General features: G+C 40.9%; 2 protein-coding genes across 3 annotated transcripts in view; one reads left to right on the plus strand and one right to left on the minus strand.

Annotated features, from left to right (window-relative positions):
* Positions 1 to 13,735, minus strand: part of LZIC (leucine zipper and CTNNBIP1 domain containing) — a 57,683-nt gene extending 43,948 nt beyond the window's left edge. The window contains exons 1-8 of one of the 2 annotated variants that reach the window (XM_079143387.1): positions 13,679 to 13,735; positions 13,022 to 13,161; positions 9,641 to 9,749; positions 7,824 to 7,959; positions 7,203 to 7,301; positions 5,641 to 5,736; positions 5,391 to 5,472; positions 1,608 to 4,804 (exon numbers count right to left, since the gene is read on the minus strand). In XM_079143387.1, the coding sequence (XP_078999513.1) occupies positions 4,746 to 4,804; positions 5,391 to 5,472; positions 5,641 to 5,736; positions 7,203 to 7,301; positions 7,824 to 7,959; positions 9,641 to 9,741 (573 nt within the window). In that variant the 5' untranslated portion in view covers positions 9,742 to 9,749; positions 13,022 to 13,161; positions 13,679 to 13,735 and the 3' untranslated portion in view covers positions 1,608 to 4,745. The other variant, XM_079143388.1, reaches the window with a different exon arrangement.
* NMNAT1 (nicotinamide nucleotide adenylyltransferase 1) overlaps positions 13,683 to 20,378 on the plus strand; it is a 29,645-nt gene continuing 22,949 nt past the window's right edge. Inside the window, exon 1 of the mRNA XM_079143246.1 lies at positions 13,683 to 13,845. Within this exon, the coding sequence (XP_078999372.1) occupies positions 13,704 to 13,845 (142 nt within the window). The 5' untranslated portion in view covers positions 13,683 to 13,703. The remainder of the gene's footprint in view (positions 13,846 to 20,378) is intronic.

Here is a 20,378-nt window from a genome sequence, read left to right on the forward strand (position 1 = left end):
GGATAACAGGTCTGCACCACTAGACCCCAGCTTTTTTAAAAACATGAACTAGAAAAGCACCAAGCACTAAGATCATGGCCCAACTATAGTTATAGCAATTAATTACAATCTAATCCAGGCCAACTATTTACTTCAATCTCTATTTGCTCTCCAGTTATCACTGAAGAGAACTGTCCCAGTATTTATTGATGATGCTTGGATTTTATTTACTCCTTCATTCCTGGTGCTGGGAGTTTAACCCAGGGGCACTCTACCACTGAGTTACCTCACAACCCTTTTTATTTTTTGAGACAGAATCTTGCCATATTGCCCAGGCTGGCCTTGAACTTGTGATCCTGCTGCCTGTTTCCTTACACATTTTAGAGGAAATAGACAAGAAAATATGTGCTCTTAACTCATGTGTTGAAATTATGATTGCAGCACAGCTTCATCACAGGTTTTTTTTATGAAAATGCTCCAAGGGCTGGGGAGATAGCTCAGTCGGTAGAGTGTTTGCCTTGCAAGCCCAAAGCCCTGGGTTCTATCCCCGGCACCGCAAAAAAAAAGAAAGAAAGAGAGAGAGAGAGAGAGAGAGAGAGAGAGAGAGAGAGAGAGAGAGAGAAAATGCTCCAAAAATTCATGGTTGTAGGGGCAGAAGATTCCTAGTTGACACATTATCTTAGAAGTCATGTAACCTTGGCCATGCGTGGTGGCACATGCCTGTAATCCCTGTGACTCAGGAGGCTGAGGCAGGAGGATCATGAGTGCAAAGCCAGCCTCAGCAAAAGCGAGGTGCTAAGCAACTCTGAGACTGACTCTTAAAAAAAAAATACAAAAGAGGGCTGGGATGTGCTCAGTGGTTGAGTGCCCCTGGGTTCAAAGCCTGGTAGCAACTTTAAAAAAAAAGAGAGAGAAAAGAAGCAATGTAACCTAGTTTTCCAGCATTACATTCACCCACCCACCCCCAATAAAAAAGGTAGTACTTCTTGCCACCTTTTAGAGTATTTTTTCTTTTCTTTCTTTCTTTTTCTTCCCCCATGCTGTGGAGTGAACACAAGGCCTTGAACGTCCTAGGCAAGTGCCATAGCACGGAGCCACATCCCCAGCCCTACTCATTTTTAGTTGTAGTCAAACAACTGAGGCTATAAGCAGTTCTTTTCTCACAGGCAAACAACTAAGCATTCGGACACTTCCAGCTGAGAGCTTCAAACCTCTACTTTGCTGAATCTCTTGTGGACAGTAAGGCCTTTCCACCATGAATTTGAAAACGTTACAGACCTCTTGTGTTCAAGGCCCTGGCTGCAATGGTCTTTCCATTGCTGTGTGAGAAGGGAGAAAAACTTCAAAAAAGGTGGTGGGTTAGAATGTCAAAAGGCCACATTCCAGGGGGTTATCTATAAGAGAAATAAATTTTACTTGCCTTTTGTGACTTGAGGAAAAATCTTTTTACTTCCAGGGTCAGACAGAATGGAAAATTACATTTTGAGACTTGTTCACTGGGGTCTGTGGGAATACTGACAGTTTTAATTTACATACTAATGTTGGAAAACATTTTGAAAAGAAAAGAGGAGCATTCTTTGGTTTTTAGGAATGAATAGAATAACATGGACAGAAAAGTAGTTGAAAGGTTCTAGGCAAAATAGTCTGGGTTTATTTGTTCTGTAATAATTTCAAATTATTCATCAATCACGGTAGTAAGACACCATTTCAGTGGTGGAGATACACAGTCTTTCCTTTTGTTAAAGACGACCTCTTCTTGGCTGAATATCTTTAACAGAAGATCTAACAATCCATTTGTTCCAATTCCAACTCTTTCCTGGGAGTAACTCCTTCTATCCCTCAGTTTCTTCCTGAAAAACCGTCCACCTAGAATATCTATTTACCCCTCAGAGGATAAAATAAAACACTCATTTTGTGGCTTGCTCATTGGAACTTATTTCTGCGTCAGCCATAGTACTTTGAGAAATACAGGAATTTTTGCCAAAATATTAGCCCAACCAAAGAATGTTGAAAGATATAGCTGTCTTAGTGATACTACAACTTCCAAAGGGATCTAAAAAGTAGCAAAAGGTGAATAGGAAACATAGTTTACAAGTCATTTAGTAATTGCAAATGCAGCTTTTCATCTTAATATTTGATATTCTGAATATCAAATTTGTGAAACAAAATCTATCATATGGTTCTAAGGAAGAGCTTTTAAATGGTAGATTAACTCCAACACAAAACTTTTTTTCTTATTAAGAGAGGGGAATGCACAATAATCCTATGAGGTAGGTCTTATCCCATTGAACAGAAAAGTGAGGCTCAAAAAATGAAGTACCCAACAGAAGGTTATGCACGCATGATTATCAGTGTCGGGGTCTTGCTGGCATTGCAAACTTGGCTTCCTATAAAGGAAGATAACTTTAAATTCACTAATGTGATTAATGACAAGATATTTCAGATGTTGGTAATAAAGGCTTAAGGAGAATCAAGATTAAGGACTCCAGATTCATGTAAGTTCCTTTCAAATGCAAAATATTCATTATTTTCCTAGTTTATTAGGGGGAGATGCAGGGAAGAATCTTGCTACCACTTAAAAAACAAAAGAATATATAGCAATTCCACTCCTAGGTCTATACCCAAAGGAACTGAAAACAGGTGTTCAAACAAGTAATTGTACACAGATATTCACAGCAGCACTATTCACAACAGCCAAAAGGTGAAAACAACCCAACTCAAGTATGCATCAATACACGAAAAAACACAGTGTGGTATTCAGCCATGAAAAGAAACAAAATGCATGTTATGATGTGGATTAACCTTGAACATACACTAAGTGAAAGAAGCCACACACACAAAAAGGTCACTTAATATATGAGTCTATTTACATGGAATCTACAGGCTGGGTAAATCCGTGGAGCAGAGAGCAGGCTAACGGTTGCCGCAGGGGAGGAGAGGGGATGGGGAATATCTGCTTGCGAGGTTCAAGGACTCCTTTGAGGGTGATGAAAATGCTTCAGAGATAGAGAATGGAGGTGGCTGTGTGACCCTGTGAATTGCCAACTGCCGCTGAACTGGACACTATAAAATGGTGGAGTCAGGCGCAGCTGTGCACTCCTGTAACCCCAGCAACTCAGGAGGCTGAGGCAGGAGGAACACAAGTTCAAGCCAGCCTCAGTAACTTAGCGAGGCACTAAGCAATGAAGCAAGACCCTGTCGTCTCAAAATAAAAAAATAAAAAGGGCTGGGGATGTGACTCCATGATTAAGTGCCCTTGGGATCAATCCCCAGTACAAAAAAAAAAAACGTGAATTTTTTGTTATACAAATCTACCTCCATTTAAAAAGCACAGAAAAATGAAACGATAATCAAAAAGTTCTAGATGAATAGCCAGTAACTTGCTTTTTCTTAGTTTGTCACAATTTCAGTAAGTTTTTGATGGTCATAAACCAGTATATAAAAAAATAACCCATTAGCCAGGCACCGTGATACACGCCCAGCTACTCAGGAGGCTGAGGCAGGATCATGAAGCACAGGAGTTTAAGACTATAGAGACCCTGACTCAAAAACAATAAAAATCATTAAAAGTTCCAAATAAGGCATCAATGTAGTCAAGGTCCCCTAATTTGTTCAGTTGATAAAGCACCTAGTAGAGTTTACAGTATACAAGTGTTAAAAATGCTTTTAATTTGTATAAAGTGCAAAGAAAGAGAATACTGAGAAACACATGAAAAAATATAAGATGGCCAGAGCTGATGAACATGCATAGGGACACGATTACGTGTTTGCTATTGCCCAGACTCAGACTCCCAGGAGAGACGCTTACTTTTCCTTATAACTTATTTTGTGTCTCTCCAAAGACTGAAGAGTTGATAGTAGCTTACTGTTACCACCCTGAGTCTGGCAAGAGGTTACACACAAGGAGGGTTCATAGCTGCCATTTCCTATTGCTTCCCTAGTGACACAGCACAGGAGGTTAAGTTACTTCAGGAGACTCTCAACAGGGCTCCCATTGTTCTGAGCTTGAAATTCAGGGATACAATGGGCCCCATTCATGCCGAGCTCACAGGCTAGAGATCTACATCCCTAGTGTCCAGCTAACTTTGGGTTGGGACCTAGAGTTTTCACAGATACTGCCTTGCACAAATACAAGTCAATTATTTAAAAAAAAAAAAAAAAAAAAAAAAAAAAACAGGACAGAATAAAGAAATAAAACTCATGGGTGATTAACTGGAGTCAGGACACTGAAATCTTAGCCCAAGTCTCTACTGTGACTTTCAGCAAATCATTTGGCTCTATCTGTCTCAATTTCCTAGTTTGTAAAATGAAAATGATTTCTAAGATCACTTAGACTCTGAATTCTATGAACACATGTAAAGTCTAGTGATGTTGCAATGCTCACTCTAAAGAGTAGAGAGTAGTTATGAACAGAAAAGGATCATTAGTTCACATCTTCCCGCTCACTATAAGCACTTAAAAATATGAAGCCTTAAAAAAAACAGGAAGTCCATTTTCTATTCTGTCTCTCACACAGACAAACCATAATATAATGAATGAATTCAGTGAGTCCCACCATCCCAACAAGTCCAGGGTTACTCAAGCAGGGAGCCCTATACAAAGTAGAATGAGGAAGAGCATAAACAGAAGCCATAGTGTGTTTTCATGTCACCATTCTTAGGATATTAATGCATTTTGAGACTCTTTCCAATGACCCAAAATCCTCAGGAGAAAAAAACACCATTTACAGTAAGAATGTGATCAATATCAGAAGCTTCCACACTGTGTCATTTTTTTGCTTTTTCAACCTCAAAACTTGCTAGGGCAAGAACTTTGTCTCCAGAGCCTAAAGACAAAGACACATAATGAAAAGATTATTTCAAATGCATTTACAATTTCAGGTAAAGAGTAAAAAATCTATCACAGAGATACTGAAAGAAAAACTAGAATTAGCCTCCATTATCATTTCATTAGCCCCCATTATCAGTACATTAGCCCCTATATTGCCATTTCTACTTCCTTTTCTACTTAAACAATCTGGTCATAAAGAGTGGATTGTTGGTTATAAACCCTCACTCCATCTTCTGATATGAAACAGAATATGTAACATTTTAGTACACTTTTATAGTTATATCCAGCTCATGAGTATTTTAAAACATTCTGCCGCAAAGCTGTGAGTGATGGGGCAACCTATAGTCCCACCTCCTCAGGAGGCTGAGATGGGAGGATTGCTTGAGCCCAGGAATTTGAGACCAGCCTGGGCAACACAGCAAGACTTCATCTCCGAAAAACAGAAAAACAAAAAAACAAATCTTATTGAAATATGAGAATAAGGGCCTGGAGGTGTAGCTCAGCAGTAGAGTGTATGCTTAGCATGCACAAAGACCTGGGTTCAATCCTTGGGAAGGGAACAGAAACATGAGTACACTCACCAAGGTCAGTGGAGACTTTCTCAAACTGGCTGAGTATGGCCCCGGCATTGGCTGATAAGAAGGCCTCATCATCTGCGGTCAGCTAAACGAAATGAAACAAAGACCCATGGAGTAGGTGCAAATGTTACAAGCAGGTTCTAGGCACCACAGTTAAGAACGCCTTAGGTCCACCAATCGCAGGCCAAGAATCTCTGTAAGAAATACTTCACACTTCCCTTTATGCATAAAAAATAAAATTAAATACCAGTACCTTCTCTCCAAGTTTCCTGAGAGCTGTTAGTATCTCTACTTTCTGTTGAGTGTACAGGTCTCTTTCCAGCTTTCCTACCATCAGATCTCTATCCATCTATAATGGATGAATGCAAGGCAAATATAAGTGAAAAACAGTCTGTGCACAAAATCCAGTTTTTCAGACCTACTTCTTTAAAAAAAAAAAAAAAAAAACAACTCTTTAGTTGATTAATACTACAAAGAACTATAAAAACAATCCAAGGCAAACATGATGAGATACCTTTATGAAGTTTAAATAAACTTTAGTAACAATCATACTACTCTCTTAGTAATTAAGCCCACTGAAGGTTAGTAGTAAGTCAATAGCTTCCTTTGGAGAAGAGCTACCCTTTAAGAATGTATTTATGTTACATACAACCCCTACCACCAAATACACTAAGAGCATGTACTATATATATACACTACTACTTTTTTCTAAGTGCTTTTACTTTTTTAATTTTTTATTTAATTTTATTTTCACAGTGCTGAGGATAGACCCAAGGGCCTCCCTTATTCTAGGCAAGAGCTCTTCTATTGAACTACTTGCCTGCCCCCCCCCCCCCTTTTTTTTTTTGACACAGGGTCTCATCTCAAGTCAGGATTGCCCAGACTTGAGATCCTCCTGCCTCAGCCTCCCAAGTAGCTGGGATTATAGGCATGCATCACCACACTGGCTGTTCCCAGTCCTATTTTCAAAATACTTATTTAGGCACCAGGTATTGAACTCAGGGTCTCACCATGCTAGGCAAGCACTGTATCACAGAGCTACACTCCCAACTCTTATTTATTTTATTGAAACAGAATCTCTTATGTTGTCCAGGCTATTCTCAAACTCCTGAGCTCAAGTGATCCTCCTGCCTCAGCCTCCTAAACAGCTGGGACTACAGGCATAGGGCATTGTGCCAGGGTTCTAAGTGCTTTTATATATATTACTTCATTAAATCCATAATAACCACAAGAGGTAGGGACTATCATTATCACTTTTTTACAGACAGGGAAAATGAGGCACAAGCAATTAAATAAAATAACCTGGCAAAGGTCACATACCCTATTATGTGAGGCAGGATTTAAAATCTAGCCAATTTGACCCAAATTCATGCTTTATCACTACTTAGGAATTACCCATATTTTCAAATAATTTGTTAGCCCTTAATTATATTCAACTCCATAAACAGACATCTGAATATTATGAGGTTTTTAAAGATACTTGAAATTCTTAGATAGCACAGTATTGCACACGCATGGAAGCAATGCTGTTAAAGAAATCTCAGTGGGATTTCAAGTTAGGGAACCAGAAACAAATGGTAAAACATTAAAGAGGTCCAGGGATAAGCAGTTGGAGGCAATTTCAACTGCCATAAATTGTTGAAAAATCTGCACCATCAACCATAATTGCTTAAGGTACTAATTTTGTCAGAAAATTGAGGATTATGGCTCTAAAATCAACAGACCGATTTTTAAACTATAGACTATCACAATGAGCAAACTCTCAGGCTAGGAAGAAAAGCAAACAGTGACAGGATCAATTTAAAGAAACTTTACCTCTGCTAATCTTGTGCGAAGCTGACCTGGTTGTTTCTTTGCAAACAATCTGATGACTTCTGGGGTTTTAAAGGCCTGGCTAATAGCTGCCTGAATAGCCTAAAAAAACATAGGAAGGCAAAAACTAAGGAAAACATTTCAATGAATCAGAGTTGCAATGACTGATCGATTTTTTTTTTTTTTTTTTTTTTTTTAAATACCGGGGATTGAACCCAGGGGCACTTAGCCACTGAGTCACATCCCTACTCTTTTTATTTTATTTGAGACAGGATCTCTCTAACTTACTTAGGGCCTGAGTTGCTGAAGCTGGCCTTGAACTTAGGATCCTCCTGCCTCAGCCTCTCAAGCCACTTGGAATACAGGAGGGAGCCACCACACCCAGCTTGACTGACAGATTTTTATTAATAGGTCTTTGTTCATCAATCACTATTACAAAGTCAGTTTTCATTTGCTATTTCTATGCATGTCAGTGGAGCCAGATACATAGCCAAGTGAAGATCTGACAGGATATGCTATTTCATGCATAAAACTCATGGAGGAGTTATACTCAAAAAGGTCCACATTTTCTATCTGAAATATATTTACCAGGAAAACAAATAAAGAAGAGTAAGTCACGCTTACCAACTGCATTCCACTCAGTTCGTCTACCAGAGTCATATTTCCAGACATGATTTTCTTCAGTGAATCATTAAACTCACTTAGTTGCTCCAGAGTTTCCTTTTTGGTTTCCTCATATTCATCTGTATCAAGTTCTTCTCTGAAGTACAGTGAAAACAGTAATGCAGAAAAATAACAAATTTCCAAGTGAAAAAAGCAATCTTAGTACTTATATACTAGAGAAAGGCTGAAGGGAAATACCAAAATGCTAATGATTACTGAGATGAATGTGTCCAGACAGTTGTAGTATGAGTATTTTCTTACAATCTGATTACTTTGATAATGATTTTTTTCCTTTTTCTTTATGGTGTTGGGGATTGGACTCAGGGCCAAGAGCATGCATTCTACCACTGAGCTACACCCCCAACCCCTAAACATTTTTCATGTACCAAAATAGGACACACGTAACAAACCATATATTATAAGCAGTCAATGGAATAACCCTGGGCAAGATAATGAACAAAGCCAAGCCTTAGTTTATCTATAACGCTTTGGGTAATTATAGTACCTACCTAACAGGGTTGCTATGATGTTTTAAGTGAGATAAGGAAAGTGCTGGCATATATAGTAACAGGTGCTCGATAGTTTTGTTTTGTGGTACTGGGAATTAAACCCAGGGGTACTCTGCCACTGAGCTATATTCCCTGCCTCAGCCCACCCTCACTGCTTTTAAAAAATTTTCATGCAGGGTCTCACTAAGTTGCTGACACTGGCCTAAAACTTGTGATCCACCTACCTCAGCCTCTGGGGTTGCTGGGATTACAGGCGTGTGCCATGGCACCCACCAAACAGCTGTTGTTATCATCATCATTAATGGTAATAAACATTTTATGTAAAATAATAGCAATGCAGTACTGGTCATCTTAGTAAGAAGTTATTTTTATTCACCAAGCAAGTAACTTATTACGTTTTTTTTTTATAAAAACAGGCAAAGTACAGATTTATTCCATTTTTTTTTTCAGTTGTCGATGGACTTTTATTTTATTTGTATGTGGTAATAAGAGTTGAACCTAGTGTTTCACACACACTAGGCAAGCACTACCACTTAGCCATGACCCTAGACCAAAGTACAGATTTATTGAAGGTGAAGGTGAGAGTAGAGTGGAGTGGGTCGAGTGAGAAAGAGTCTTGAGGCCCCAGTGTCTGGAAATCAGTGTCATATGCTGAGCTGCAAGGACTTTTTTCTCCTATATGGCTTGTTAAATATTTACTACAAGTAATAACAGCTCCCACTTATCCAACTTCCACATACTGAGCACCTACCTGCTCTGGGCTGAGCATTGTGTGCTCCCCTTCATTTGTAATACTTATAACAACTCTGTAAGGCTGTTAAGACTTCCTGGTTTTTGTTTGTTTGCTTTTGGTACTGGGGACTGAATCTAGGGTCTTGAGAATGCTAAGCACCCACCCTACCACAGAGCTATGCCCCCAGCCCAGTCTTGGTCCTTTGAGCAGTTAAGGCTGAAACCACCCACCAGGAGTTCATACCAGGCAGGGCTATTTTAAATATTAAAGGCAAGGTAGGTGTTATTATTTCCACTTCAAGGAGGTTAAATATTTTGCCCAAGTTCATATGCACTTAGTAATTACTTGAAAGACACCCACATCCCAGGCTTTATGACTCCAAAGCCAGCACTAAGTTTACTGCTCCAACAGACAAAGCACTGTGAAAAACACTACAAGGGAAACCAAAATCACACATGGGCCTGCATCCATGGAGCTTGTGATCTAACTGCAGAAAAGTCATTTTGTAAGATAACAACATACAATTATACTATTACCTGCATTCCTCCAGATCTTGTAATTGCTGCATTAGTCTATCCAACTGTTCTTCTAAATTCTGCTTTAATTTGCTTGTCTCTGTCTTTCCTCTGGAAGCCATTTTATTCTCTATGTAGAAAAGTAAGTCCACATAACAGTATATTTGGTTACTTAAAGATTTCAATGTACTAGTGTCATTTGCTCATTTATTTACTTCTGGCACTTGGGATTGAACCCAGGGTTGCTTTACTCAACTATACCCTCAGCCTTTTTTAATTTCTAAGACACAGTCTTGTTAAGTTGCCTAGGCTAGCCTTGAACTGGTGATCCTCCTGTCTCGCCTTCAGTCACTGGGATTACAGTCATGCAGCAGAGTCAGTGCAATTTAAAATTAATTAATGATACCCGAGGGATGGGGATGCAGCCCAGTGAGAATGCTTGCCTTAGTATTTGTGATGCCCTGGGTTTGATTCCTAGCACTCCCACCACCTCTGAATCCTATTGAAATTGACAGATTACATTAAAATAAGAAATGAATATGGGGAAAAAACCCTACATTCTTGAAATTTTTGGTTTCCTGGCTTGTTTGTTTGATGCTGGAAACTGAACTTAGCACCTTGTACATGTTAAGCAAGAACTCTATCACTAAACTATATCTCTGGCCCTTGGCTTTTTACTTTTGGGGGAGTGGGAGGAACTTGAGTTTTTCTATCCAGGAACATATTGCTCCATTTACCTAGTTTTTCTTTTGTTTTTTTTTTTTTTTTTTTTTTTTTTGCAGTGCTGGGGCTTGAACCCAGGGCCTGTGCTTACGAGGCAAGCACACTACCAACTGAGCTATCTCCCCAGCCCTAGTTTTTCTTTTTTTGAATACAGTTTTTTAAAACAGTATTGTTTTATTAACATAGGCCTTGAACATTGGCTATTCTTAGGTATTTTGTATTTTTTGGTAACATTGGAAAGTTTTTTTTAATTTTAATTATTTTTGTTGTCGCTGATGATTCAACCCAGGGTCTCATATAGGCTAAGCATATATTCTACCACTGAGTTATACCTCCAACTCCATATGACTTCTGATTGTTGATGATGTAGAGGAAAGTTATCAGTTTTGGTGTGTCGATATTGTATCCCTTGACCCTAATAGCTACAGCATTTACCTTTTCCATTTACAAAAATAAACTTCATTTCTTTCATGAACACATTTTGTTTAATATTAAGTACAAGCACTCATCAGACACTTAAATCCTAGTCGGGTTCAGTGGCACACCCCTATAATCCCAGTGGCTCAGGAGGCCGAGGCAGGAGGACTGTGAGTTCAAAGCCAGCCTCAGCATAAGTAAGGTGCTAAGCATCTCAGTAAGACCTTGTCTCTAAATAAAACACAAAATAGGGCTGGGGATGTGGCTCACTGGTTGAGTGCCCCCGAGTTAAATCCTTAGTACCAAAAAACCAAACAAACAAAAAAACTTACATGCTAAATGGGGATGGTGGCACAAGCCTGTAATACCAGGGAGGCTGAGGCAAGAGGATCACAAGTTCAAGACCAGCCTCAGCAATTTAGTGAGACCCTCAGCAACTTAGCAAGACCCTGTTTCAAAATAAAAAGGTCTACCAGCCACGGTGGCAGCAAGCCTGTTATCCTAGCAATTTGGGAGCCTGAGGTAGGAGGATTGCAAGTTAGAGACCAGCCTCAGAGACTTAGGGAGGCCCTAAGCAACTTAGGAGATCCTGTCTCAAAATAACAAATTAACGAAAAGATTTGGGGATGTTGCTCAGTGGTTAAGCACCCCTGAGTTCAATCCCAGGTACCAAAAATAAACAAACAAACAAATAAATAAGGCTACTGTAGCTCAGTGGTAAAGCATCCTGGGTTCAATCAACAATACCAAAACAAAACAAGCAAAAAACTTAAATCCTAAATTAATTTATTAAAGCATTTAAAATTTTCCTACACATAAAGATATTACCACTAGATAATTTGGCATATGAATGAATATCCAGTGGAGATGATCCTGACATTATATTCAAAACAGAATGTAATCAATGACAATCCAGTCTCACTTCCCATTTATTTAGTGGTTCCTGCTGGGGACTGGACCCAGGGCCTCATGAATGCTAAGCACATGTCCTACCACTCAACTACACTCCCAGTCACTTCACCCTTCTCTTTTGAATCTCCACCTTTTTCTAAGAATTAAGTCTAGCTCATCAATTTTTCAAGGTCACCTACTACTCCATAAGCCCTTCTGGATTTCCTTCCAGTCAATAGGCTGTGGGTTTTTTTGTTTTTTGTTTTTTGCAGTGCTGAGGATTAAACTCAGGGCCTTATGCTTGACAGGCAAGCACTCTATCAACTGAACTATATCCCCAGCCCTAAGCTGTGAATTATTTGAGCAGTGGGACTATATCTTTCCTTTCCAGTGCAATCCTGAATAAACAGTAAACAAATAATGAGAAATGATTGCGTCTTCCTCTGTATTCATTTTATTGTCTACTAGCACTTATTTTTGCTACAAAATATGATTTTTTTTAGTCATAGAGGGACACAATACCTTTATCTCATTTATTTGATTTTTATGAGGTGCTGAGAATCGAACCCAGTGCCACACACATACTAGGCAGGTGCTCTACCACTAAGCTACAATCCCAGCCCAAAATATGATTTTATTTTAGCACAATGTTTATTTGTCTAGCTTCCTCTTCTGACTGAATTCCAGAGAGAAGAAAATGAATCAGATTTCTCTCTTAGCTAATACAGCACCTAGTACAGACATTTAATGACTGGGTCAAGTATAAAAAGGTTCAACTTTTATTTTTACTGATGTATTTACTTATTGTGGTGCTGGGGATTGAACTCAGGGCCTGGAAAACACACTACCACTGAGCTACCCTCCCCCCAAGCCCTCAGCATTTTATTCACTCATTCATTCATTCATTCATTCTGGGGACTGCATACAGTAGCCTTTACATCCCCAGTCCTTATTTTCTTGGCAATGGATTGAACCCAGGTGTGCTTTACTACTGAGTTATAGTCCCAGATCTTTTTGTTTATTTATTTATTTATTGTGAGACAGTATCTTGCTAAGTTGTTGAGGGTCTCACTAATTTGCTGAGGCTGGCCTTGACTTTGAGATCCTCCTACCTCAGCCTCCCGAGTCGCTTACAGGCACGTGCCAGCGCACCCAGCTCTCAACTTATTTTAATAAGGCAAAGCTAATCTTAATTAACTTCAGGTAATTTAAAAGGGGCACTTCAGGGGCACTTTAAAAGCCTTAACTTGTCGCTACAGAGATTTATCCCAGAAAGGTTTAACTCGCTGGCACCACCTAGTACTGAATGAAGGTGGTGCACTTTTACTGAAACTACAGAAAGGGCTCTCAAATACTGTAATTCATGCTCACCTGGCTGTTAGTACTCGGAGCGCGTCACCGTTTTGACGGTCTCAAATTGCATAAACCTCCAATTCTTCAAGTTCCAAATGTCATCAACTTGAAGAAATCGAAACTGTTCATCAGGACAATAGGTTCAAAGTTCAAACCACCTGGGGGTGGAGTTGGTTTTTAAAAAAGGTACACTCTTAACAAATAGTTTTATTTGCCATAACGAACTTGGTCTAAAGCAGTCCAGACCGCTTCCACCTGGGCAGCCTGTCCCAGGTTTTCCCACGGCGGCCGAGGCTCCGGGACACGCCCCGAGGGAAACTGTCAAACCCAGAAGCACCGACAGGGAGAGGACGCTGAGCACTCCTCCTCGCGGCCGGGCGACAGCAGCACGTGGCGCGCCCCGACCCGGACCCTGCCAGGCCGTCGCTCCGACCCCTGCCGCGACCCCAGCTCCCAGCTTGCACTTGAAGCTCGGGTGTGTAAGTCCCGCCGGCCGGGCTTAACCAGGCCCCGGCTGCCACTTAAGGCGGCCACGAAACCGCCGTCCCCGAAACTTTCCTCGACCCTCCCGGATCAGCAGTGGACAATGTCCTGAGCAACCCGTCCCCCGAGGTCCCCGGTCTGCCTCCAGCCCGCCCGCCGATCCCGGAGTTTGGAACGGGAGGCCCCGCCTACCTGAGGGCCCAGCCCGGCGGACCGCATGGGAGTTGCACTTCCGCCAGACGCACGCACTTCCGGCCTCTTGGAACCAATGAGAGTGCGGCCGCGGTGTCCCCCTGTCTGGGGTCCGGGCGGCTGTCGTCTCCGGGAGGACTGGGTCCGTTGTGGCCGTGCGGGGTGTGGTAAGTCCCCCACCCCGAGCCCCTGAGGTCCGCGGGGGAGGCAGCCACTTCTTGCGCAGCCGTGGGCACTGCGGGGCGTGGGTGCTTTAGGGTCGGGTGTGACGCTCCCCTCGGCAGCCTTGACTGGTAGCTGGTTCCGTGGAACCCAAACTTGGTGAATTTGCCTGTGACCTTCACCTTGGGGCGGAAACCTCCCTTTCCAGACGCGAGTGGAGGGCAGGCGCCCTGGGCGCGGCGGGGAGCGGTGTCGGGGCGGAGGACGAGGTCCTCCACGGGCGAGATTGCCCCCTGCCCAGTCCTCCTTTCTTCCAGTCTCAGAAAAACGGGGTCCACTTTCCTGAAAGCAATTTGAGACCCAAGCAACTGGCTGTTGGGCCGCACTTTAAAAATCACCCAGAAGTTGGTGTCCAGGGAATTCCCAGGCTCCGGACGCCTGGGGTCCTGGACGTACCTGGAGGAGAAGTTTCGGCACCGGTCATTGAAGGCACGGAGATTTATTTAGGAAAGTGAGGAGTAGAAATTCGGGGAAGAACGCGGGCCGTCTGGAGAGTGGGACTCACTTGGGGGTTCTTAAAGGAACCGTGGTGAGGAATGGGTTTGGGGAGGTGTGTAAAGATGACCTCAGTCCGATGATCTCAAGATGGTTTATGGCACTCTGGTCATTCTCGGGATTCTCTGACTGATGTGGTCTTTCTGTTATCTTAATTGATAGATAAAGGTTGGCAAATCCCCTAAATTATAGATTTCTTAAAAATGTCCTTAATCTAAAAATTTCTCTTAATATATTTATTAGTAGGCTAATTAAGCAGAGCACAAGATTATTTTCACAAGCTGGTGAACTTACGGTAACCTTAAGATTTACAGATTTCCCCGAAATTTGGGAGTGACAGACCTGGGAGGGAGACTGGCTAGGAAAAGTAATGCAGTATTTACGAATTAAAATTTTATGTCCACGTCCTTCATGTCTCCTTACTACCTTTTTTTTTTTTTTTTTTTTTCTTTTTTCTTCTGCGGTACTTCCATCATCCCATAGTCCACAGCACATTGGAGCAGAACTGCCTCAGAGGTTTAGTCATTCAACTTGTATTTCAGCCTGTTAGGACAAACTTCCAACTTTGATTACATAGAACTCTGAGAAATGAGTTTTCTCTGTAGGTTTTGTCTGATCAGATAGTTCCTTATTACAATTGACTTTTCTTCAGTTATAATTGGGATATGAAACCACTTTTCTAGCCCATCTTTTAGCCTACCTTGCAAAACACTTCAGATTCAAAGGAAGCACCTGTTAGATTAAAGCGATTATCTTTAATTTTTGGTACATGAATGTATGTGGAAGCATCAATCGTTTGGATAAAATTCAACTCTCAGTGACAGGTAGTGCCAAACAAAACAAAACTGGAAAATATGCTTCCTTCTCTACATGTTTGAAAAATTTGCTGAATAAACCCCTTGCTCACAGTGTACTTCTCTTAATTTTCTTTACTTGTTTATTTATTGTTTATATCGTGAAGTATTGGGGTTTGAGCTCAGGGGCTCTTTACCACTGAGCTAGGTCCCCAGCCCTTTTTGTTTTAAGACAGGGTCTCCCCTTGAACTTTGTGATCCTCCTGCCTCAGCCTCCAGAGTGGCAGAAATTATAGAACTTCACCGCAGTGCGGGCTACTTCCCTTAATTTCAATGATGATGATATAGTATTCTATTCAGGTATTCATGCTAGTTTGAGTATGTGCAATCTTGGAAGGTATGCAGGAATGGTCTTACTATATAGGGGATGTATTTGCTCTTTCTCAGTGACTTAATCTGACTTAGTATTTCTGTGCTGACGGTGTTCTTGCATGACTTTGGGTTCTTGTTTAGAGTTAATGAATAATGAAAGCATATTCCTAGTGCATGAGTAAGATAAATTGGTTTGGGTTCCAGTTATGAAACAAAAGTAGAATTCAGCCTTTAGATGGGGGCAGAGAAAAAAAATTGAAGAAGGAGAATGATATGTTAGGTAGGCAGTCACAGAAGACAGGATGGAGGAAAGTAACCTCAACTGGGAATCATAACTGGGAAACCACATAAATGCTATGTGGCAGCTGAAGAGATTTAGGAAGCTCATCTTGGACTTGGGATGGGAGCCCAGAGAACAAGTAGGGAAAATGATGGGGCAAATAATATTCTAATGAGTAACTAGAAGCACCCGGAATCAAGGCTCTCAGACACCTGGACCTCTTTTAAACGTTTACCGGCAGACAGTTTATGCCATTGTCAGTTTTGCATAATAGGTGAGAACGTGAATTTTTGGAATCAAGCATGTTTGTTACTCTAGCTGTGAGATAGCCTGAGAAAGTTAATTGCCTGTCTAGGCTTTGATTTCTTCATCTATTTAAAAAAAAAAAAAACAACAAAGGCAATGGTGTGGGGTGATAATAGTATTGCCTCATGGGTTGTCCTAAGAATTCTGAGTGCATACATATAGCCTGTGACTTGACACATAGGAAGAATCCAGGGAATGTTGCTATTCTTATTACTGTCATCGTCACCACATTATAGTGAAATAAGGAAATTGGATTTATATATTCAAGGAATATATAAGTAGATGAGTAGATGTCTTCCCATTCAGTGAGAAGCACAGAAGATAAAATGAGGGTTCCAGAAACAGGACCCCTGGCACTTTCTTCTCTGTCGTCGATTTCCCATCCCCAGCTCATCCTAGGGAACCACTGATATGCCTTCTCTCATAGATTAAATTGTCCTAGCATCTCATACAACTAGAATCTTACAATGTGTACTTTTTGGTGTCAGGCACTTTTCACTGAAAATGCAAAATTTGTCCATGTTATTTGTATCAAGTAGAATGTTTTATAACCCAGTTGTATTCTGTTAAATAGATGGCATTTGCTTACTCATTAATTGTTCATTCATCTCTGATTGACATTTGAGTTTTTTACTGGTTCCCAGTTTTTTGTTATTATGTATGATGACAGTTCCATGGGATTCTAGTCATTTCTCACAAGAGATGTTATTAAAGAGTAAAACTGGCCTGTCCACACTCTGGCTTCCTGTCACTGTCCAATATCTCTCTCTCACATGAGCTCCTGCTATGATACCAACTGCCAAAAAGCCCTCACCACAGCATGAATCTTGGGCTATCAACCTCCAAAACTGTGAGCTTAAATAAGCCTCTTGTCCTTTTTATATTATCCAGCCTCAGGTATTTTGTAATAGCTTCAGAAAACAGACCAATTCAATCTCTATGAACAGTAGTCAGTGTCTTTCTGTTTTTCTTTTTTCTTTTTTTTCTTTTTGGTACCAGGTGAAAGGAAAGCAAGACACAGGTGAACAACTCAGAGACCAGGCAAAGAGATTCACATGTAGGAAGTTTATTTGTCAGTTAGGGTCTGACAAAGGCCATCACTCAAAAGGTTAAAGAAGAAAGGGAAAAATCTAACTCTGGGATTGTTTTTATAGGGCTATTTTGCATGGGCTTGTGTGAGCTGTCCATGCGAAGCTTTGTGATGGGCTTTTCCTGGTAAAGCCACGTTGGGTGGGCTGTTCCTAGGAATTGCCTGTGTGAAGCCTTGTGGTTTAGCTATTCCTAGTAACTGCTTGTGTAAGGCCGTGTGGTGGGCATTTGGAAGGACAAAGAAATATTTTAGTTAGGTTGGTTAAAATTGGTGAGGGGGACGGGAGCTTGCTAACTTTTGTTTCCTCTGCAAGCACCTCTCTTAGGGCAGAGAAGTGAAACTTATTTTATAAAATGACAGTAAGGATTTAATATGGTTGCAGAGATGTTAAGCTTTAATCTAATACCAGGGATTGAACCCAAGGGCACCTAACCACGGTGCTAAATCTCCAACTCTTTTTCATTTTCTGAGTTGCTGAGGGTCTTGCTAAATTGCTGAGGCTGGCCACAAACTTGTGATCCCCCTGCCTCAGCCTCTTAAGTTGCTAGGATTATGGGCATGTACCACCCTCCCTGGCTATAGTAGTTGTTGTTTTTATCCCTTTTAACCTGTGTTCCTTCTCATACTCTCTAACTAGGGGCATGCAATTGATCAGTCACTCAAGTAAGAAGTCTTATTCTTTTCCTCCTCCTTCCTTCCTCCCTTCCTTCAGTCAGTCAGTTGGACTGATCATAAACTCTTGACACCGTCCTGTTTTTGCATTACATTGTCTCTCATGTGGACCATTAGATGTTCCAGAGCAGTGTTTTTAAAACTTGAAGATGTGTACAATCAGCAAGGGACATTTTTTATTTATTTTTTGTACAGGGGTTTGAACCCAGGAACTCATAAGCACTGAGCCATATCCCCAACCCCTTTTTATTTTTTTAATTTTTTTATTCTAATAGGATTTTATTTGTAGCTTAACTTTTTAGGCAAATTATTGACCATAATAGTTGATTAGCTCATTGTTCCCCCCTTTTTAAATTTTGATTCATTGTACACAAATGAGATACAACTTTCATTTCTCTGATTGTACATAAAGTCACACCATTTGTGTAGTCATACATGTACATAGGGTAATGTTTGTCTCATTCTATTACCTTTCCTTCCCCTCACCTCCTCCCCATCCCTCATTTTCCTCTATATAATCCATGCTTCCTCCATTCTTGCCTTCCCCTACCCCCGTTATGTATCATCATCCGCTTATAAGAGAAATCATTCGGCCTTCAGTTTTCTGGGATTGGCTTATTTCATTTAGCATGATATTCTCCAGCTCCATCCATTTACCTGCAAATGCCATAATTTTAGTCTTCTTTATGGCTGAATAATATTCCATTGTGTATATATACCACAGTTTCTTTATTCATTCATCTATTAAAGGGCATCTAGGTGGTCCAGCTTTTTTTTAATATTTCATTTAGACAGGGTCTTGCTGAGTTGTTCTGGGCTTCGCTAATTTGCTGAGGCCATTTTTGAACTTATGATCCTCCTGCCTCAACCTCCCAAGTGGCTAGAATTACAGGCAACTCAGTTGGATGTTAAGTAAATAAGTAAATAAATAAAAATGCAGATTTGGGTTTAGTAAGTGGAAGTAAGAGCCTGAGATTCAGCCTTTTTTCTTTTCTTTACGTTTGTGTGTGTGTGTGAGAGAGAGAGAGAGAGAGAGAGAGTGTGAGAGTGTGTGAGTGGGCGTGCGAGAGTTAGGCAAGCTCTCTACAACTGATCTATACCCCCAGCCAGGGCCTGTGCACACTAGGCAAGCACTCTGCTACCAAGCTGCACTCACAGCCCCAAACAGATCTCTCCCTTAAATCTATCGTGGCCATCTTTTTCTTCTCAGTTAAGGCAATGCTATTATTTTAGTTGCTTCAGCTGAAAGTTTTCATAGTCACACTTGTTGCTTCTTCACGGTTCACATTCCATCCATTAGCAAATCACATTGGCTGCATATTTTCTTTTGAGCACTGTTAGAGATAGAACCCAGGGGTGCTCTACCACTGAGCTCCATCCCCAGTCCTTTTAAGAAGGATCTCACCAAATTGCTGAGGCTGACCTCAAACTTGCAATCCTCCTTCCATGGCCTCCTGAGCCCCTGGGAATCATTGGCCACCATGCCCAGCAAAGAATACTATGTTTTTTTAAAAAATATTTTTTAGTTATAGATGGACACAATATCTTTATTTATTTTTATGTGGTACTGAGGATTGAATCTAGTGCCTTGCACATGCAAGGCAAGCACTCTACCACTGAGCTACAGCCCCATCCCCAAGAATATTATCTTAAAATAAGTTGAGGGTCTTGTGCTTACAAGGCAAGCACTCTACCAACTGAGCTCTCTCCCCAGCCCATGATGTGCCTTATTTTAATGTTTTGGTTAGTGAGGTCTAGAGAATGTAAAAGCTGTTTTGTTTTTCAGTTGTTTCTGTTGGTGATAATATAATTATTTCAAGGGAATTTCATTGTTAATGTGTATTATTCAGGTTTCTAGTTCCTAATATTCAGCACTAAGTCTGAATTGTGGAATGTGCTTAGAAGCTGTAATGTAGCCAAGGGCTTATATAATCCCAGAGGCTCGGGAGGCTGACATAGGAGGTCTGAATCCAGCCTGGGCAACTTAGTGAGACCTATCTCAAAACAAAATGGGCTGTAGATGTGGCTCAGTGGCAGAGCACACCTGTGTTCCATCCCCAATACCATGAGGTGGGGGGATAAAAACTGCAGGGTAAGTGTTCTTCTGTTGGGTAACCTCCCCCTCTGTCTGATACCTGGACAGAGAAACAGATGAACAACTGTCTTTTCTACCTATCAAGATGCTGTGTCTCTCATAATGTGTTGGGAGATGTTTGTACTGAATTTCTCCTGCCAGTAAATGTTTTTTTTTTTTTTTTTTCCTCAAGAAGTAGAGCTAGACAGGTGCAGTGGCCCATGCCTGTAACCCCAGTGAGTTGGGAGACTGAGGCAGAAGGATCACAAGTTCGAGGCTAGCCTCAGCAACTTAGCAAGTCCCTGTTTCAAATTAAAACATGAAAAGGGCTGGACCCCCTTAAATGCTCCTGGGTTCTAACGTGAGAGCATTTATGTAACTAGTGTCTGCTCAGA

This window comes from Sciurus vulgaris, assembly GCF_902686455.1.
Source record: "Sciurus vulgaris genome assembly, chromosome: 1".
Lineage (NCBI taxonomy): Eukaryota > Metazoa > Chordata > Mammalia > Rodentia > Sciuridae > Sciurus > Sciurus vulgaris.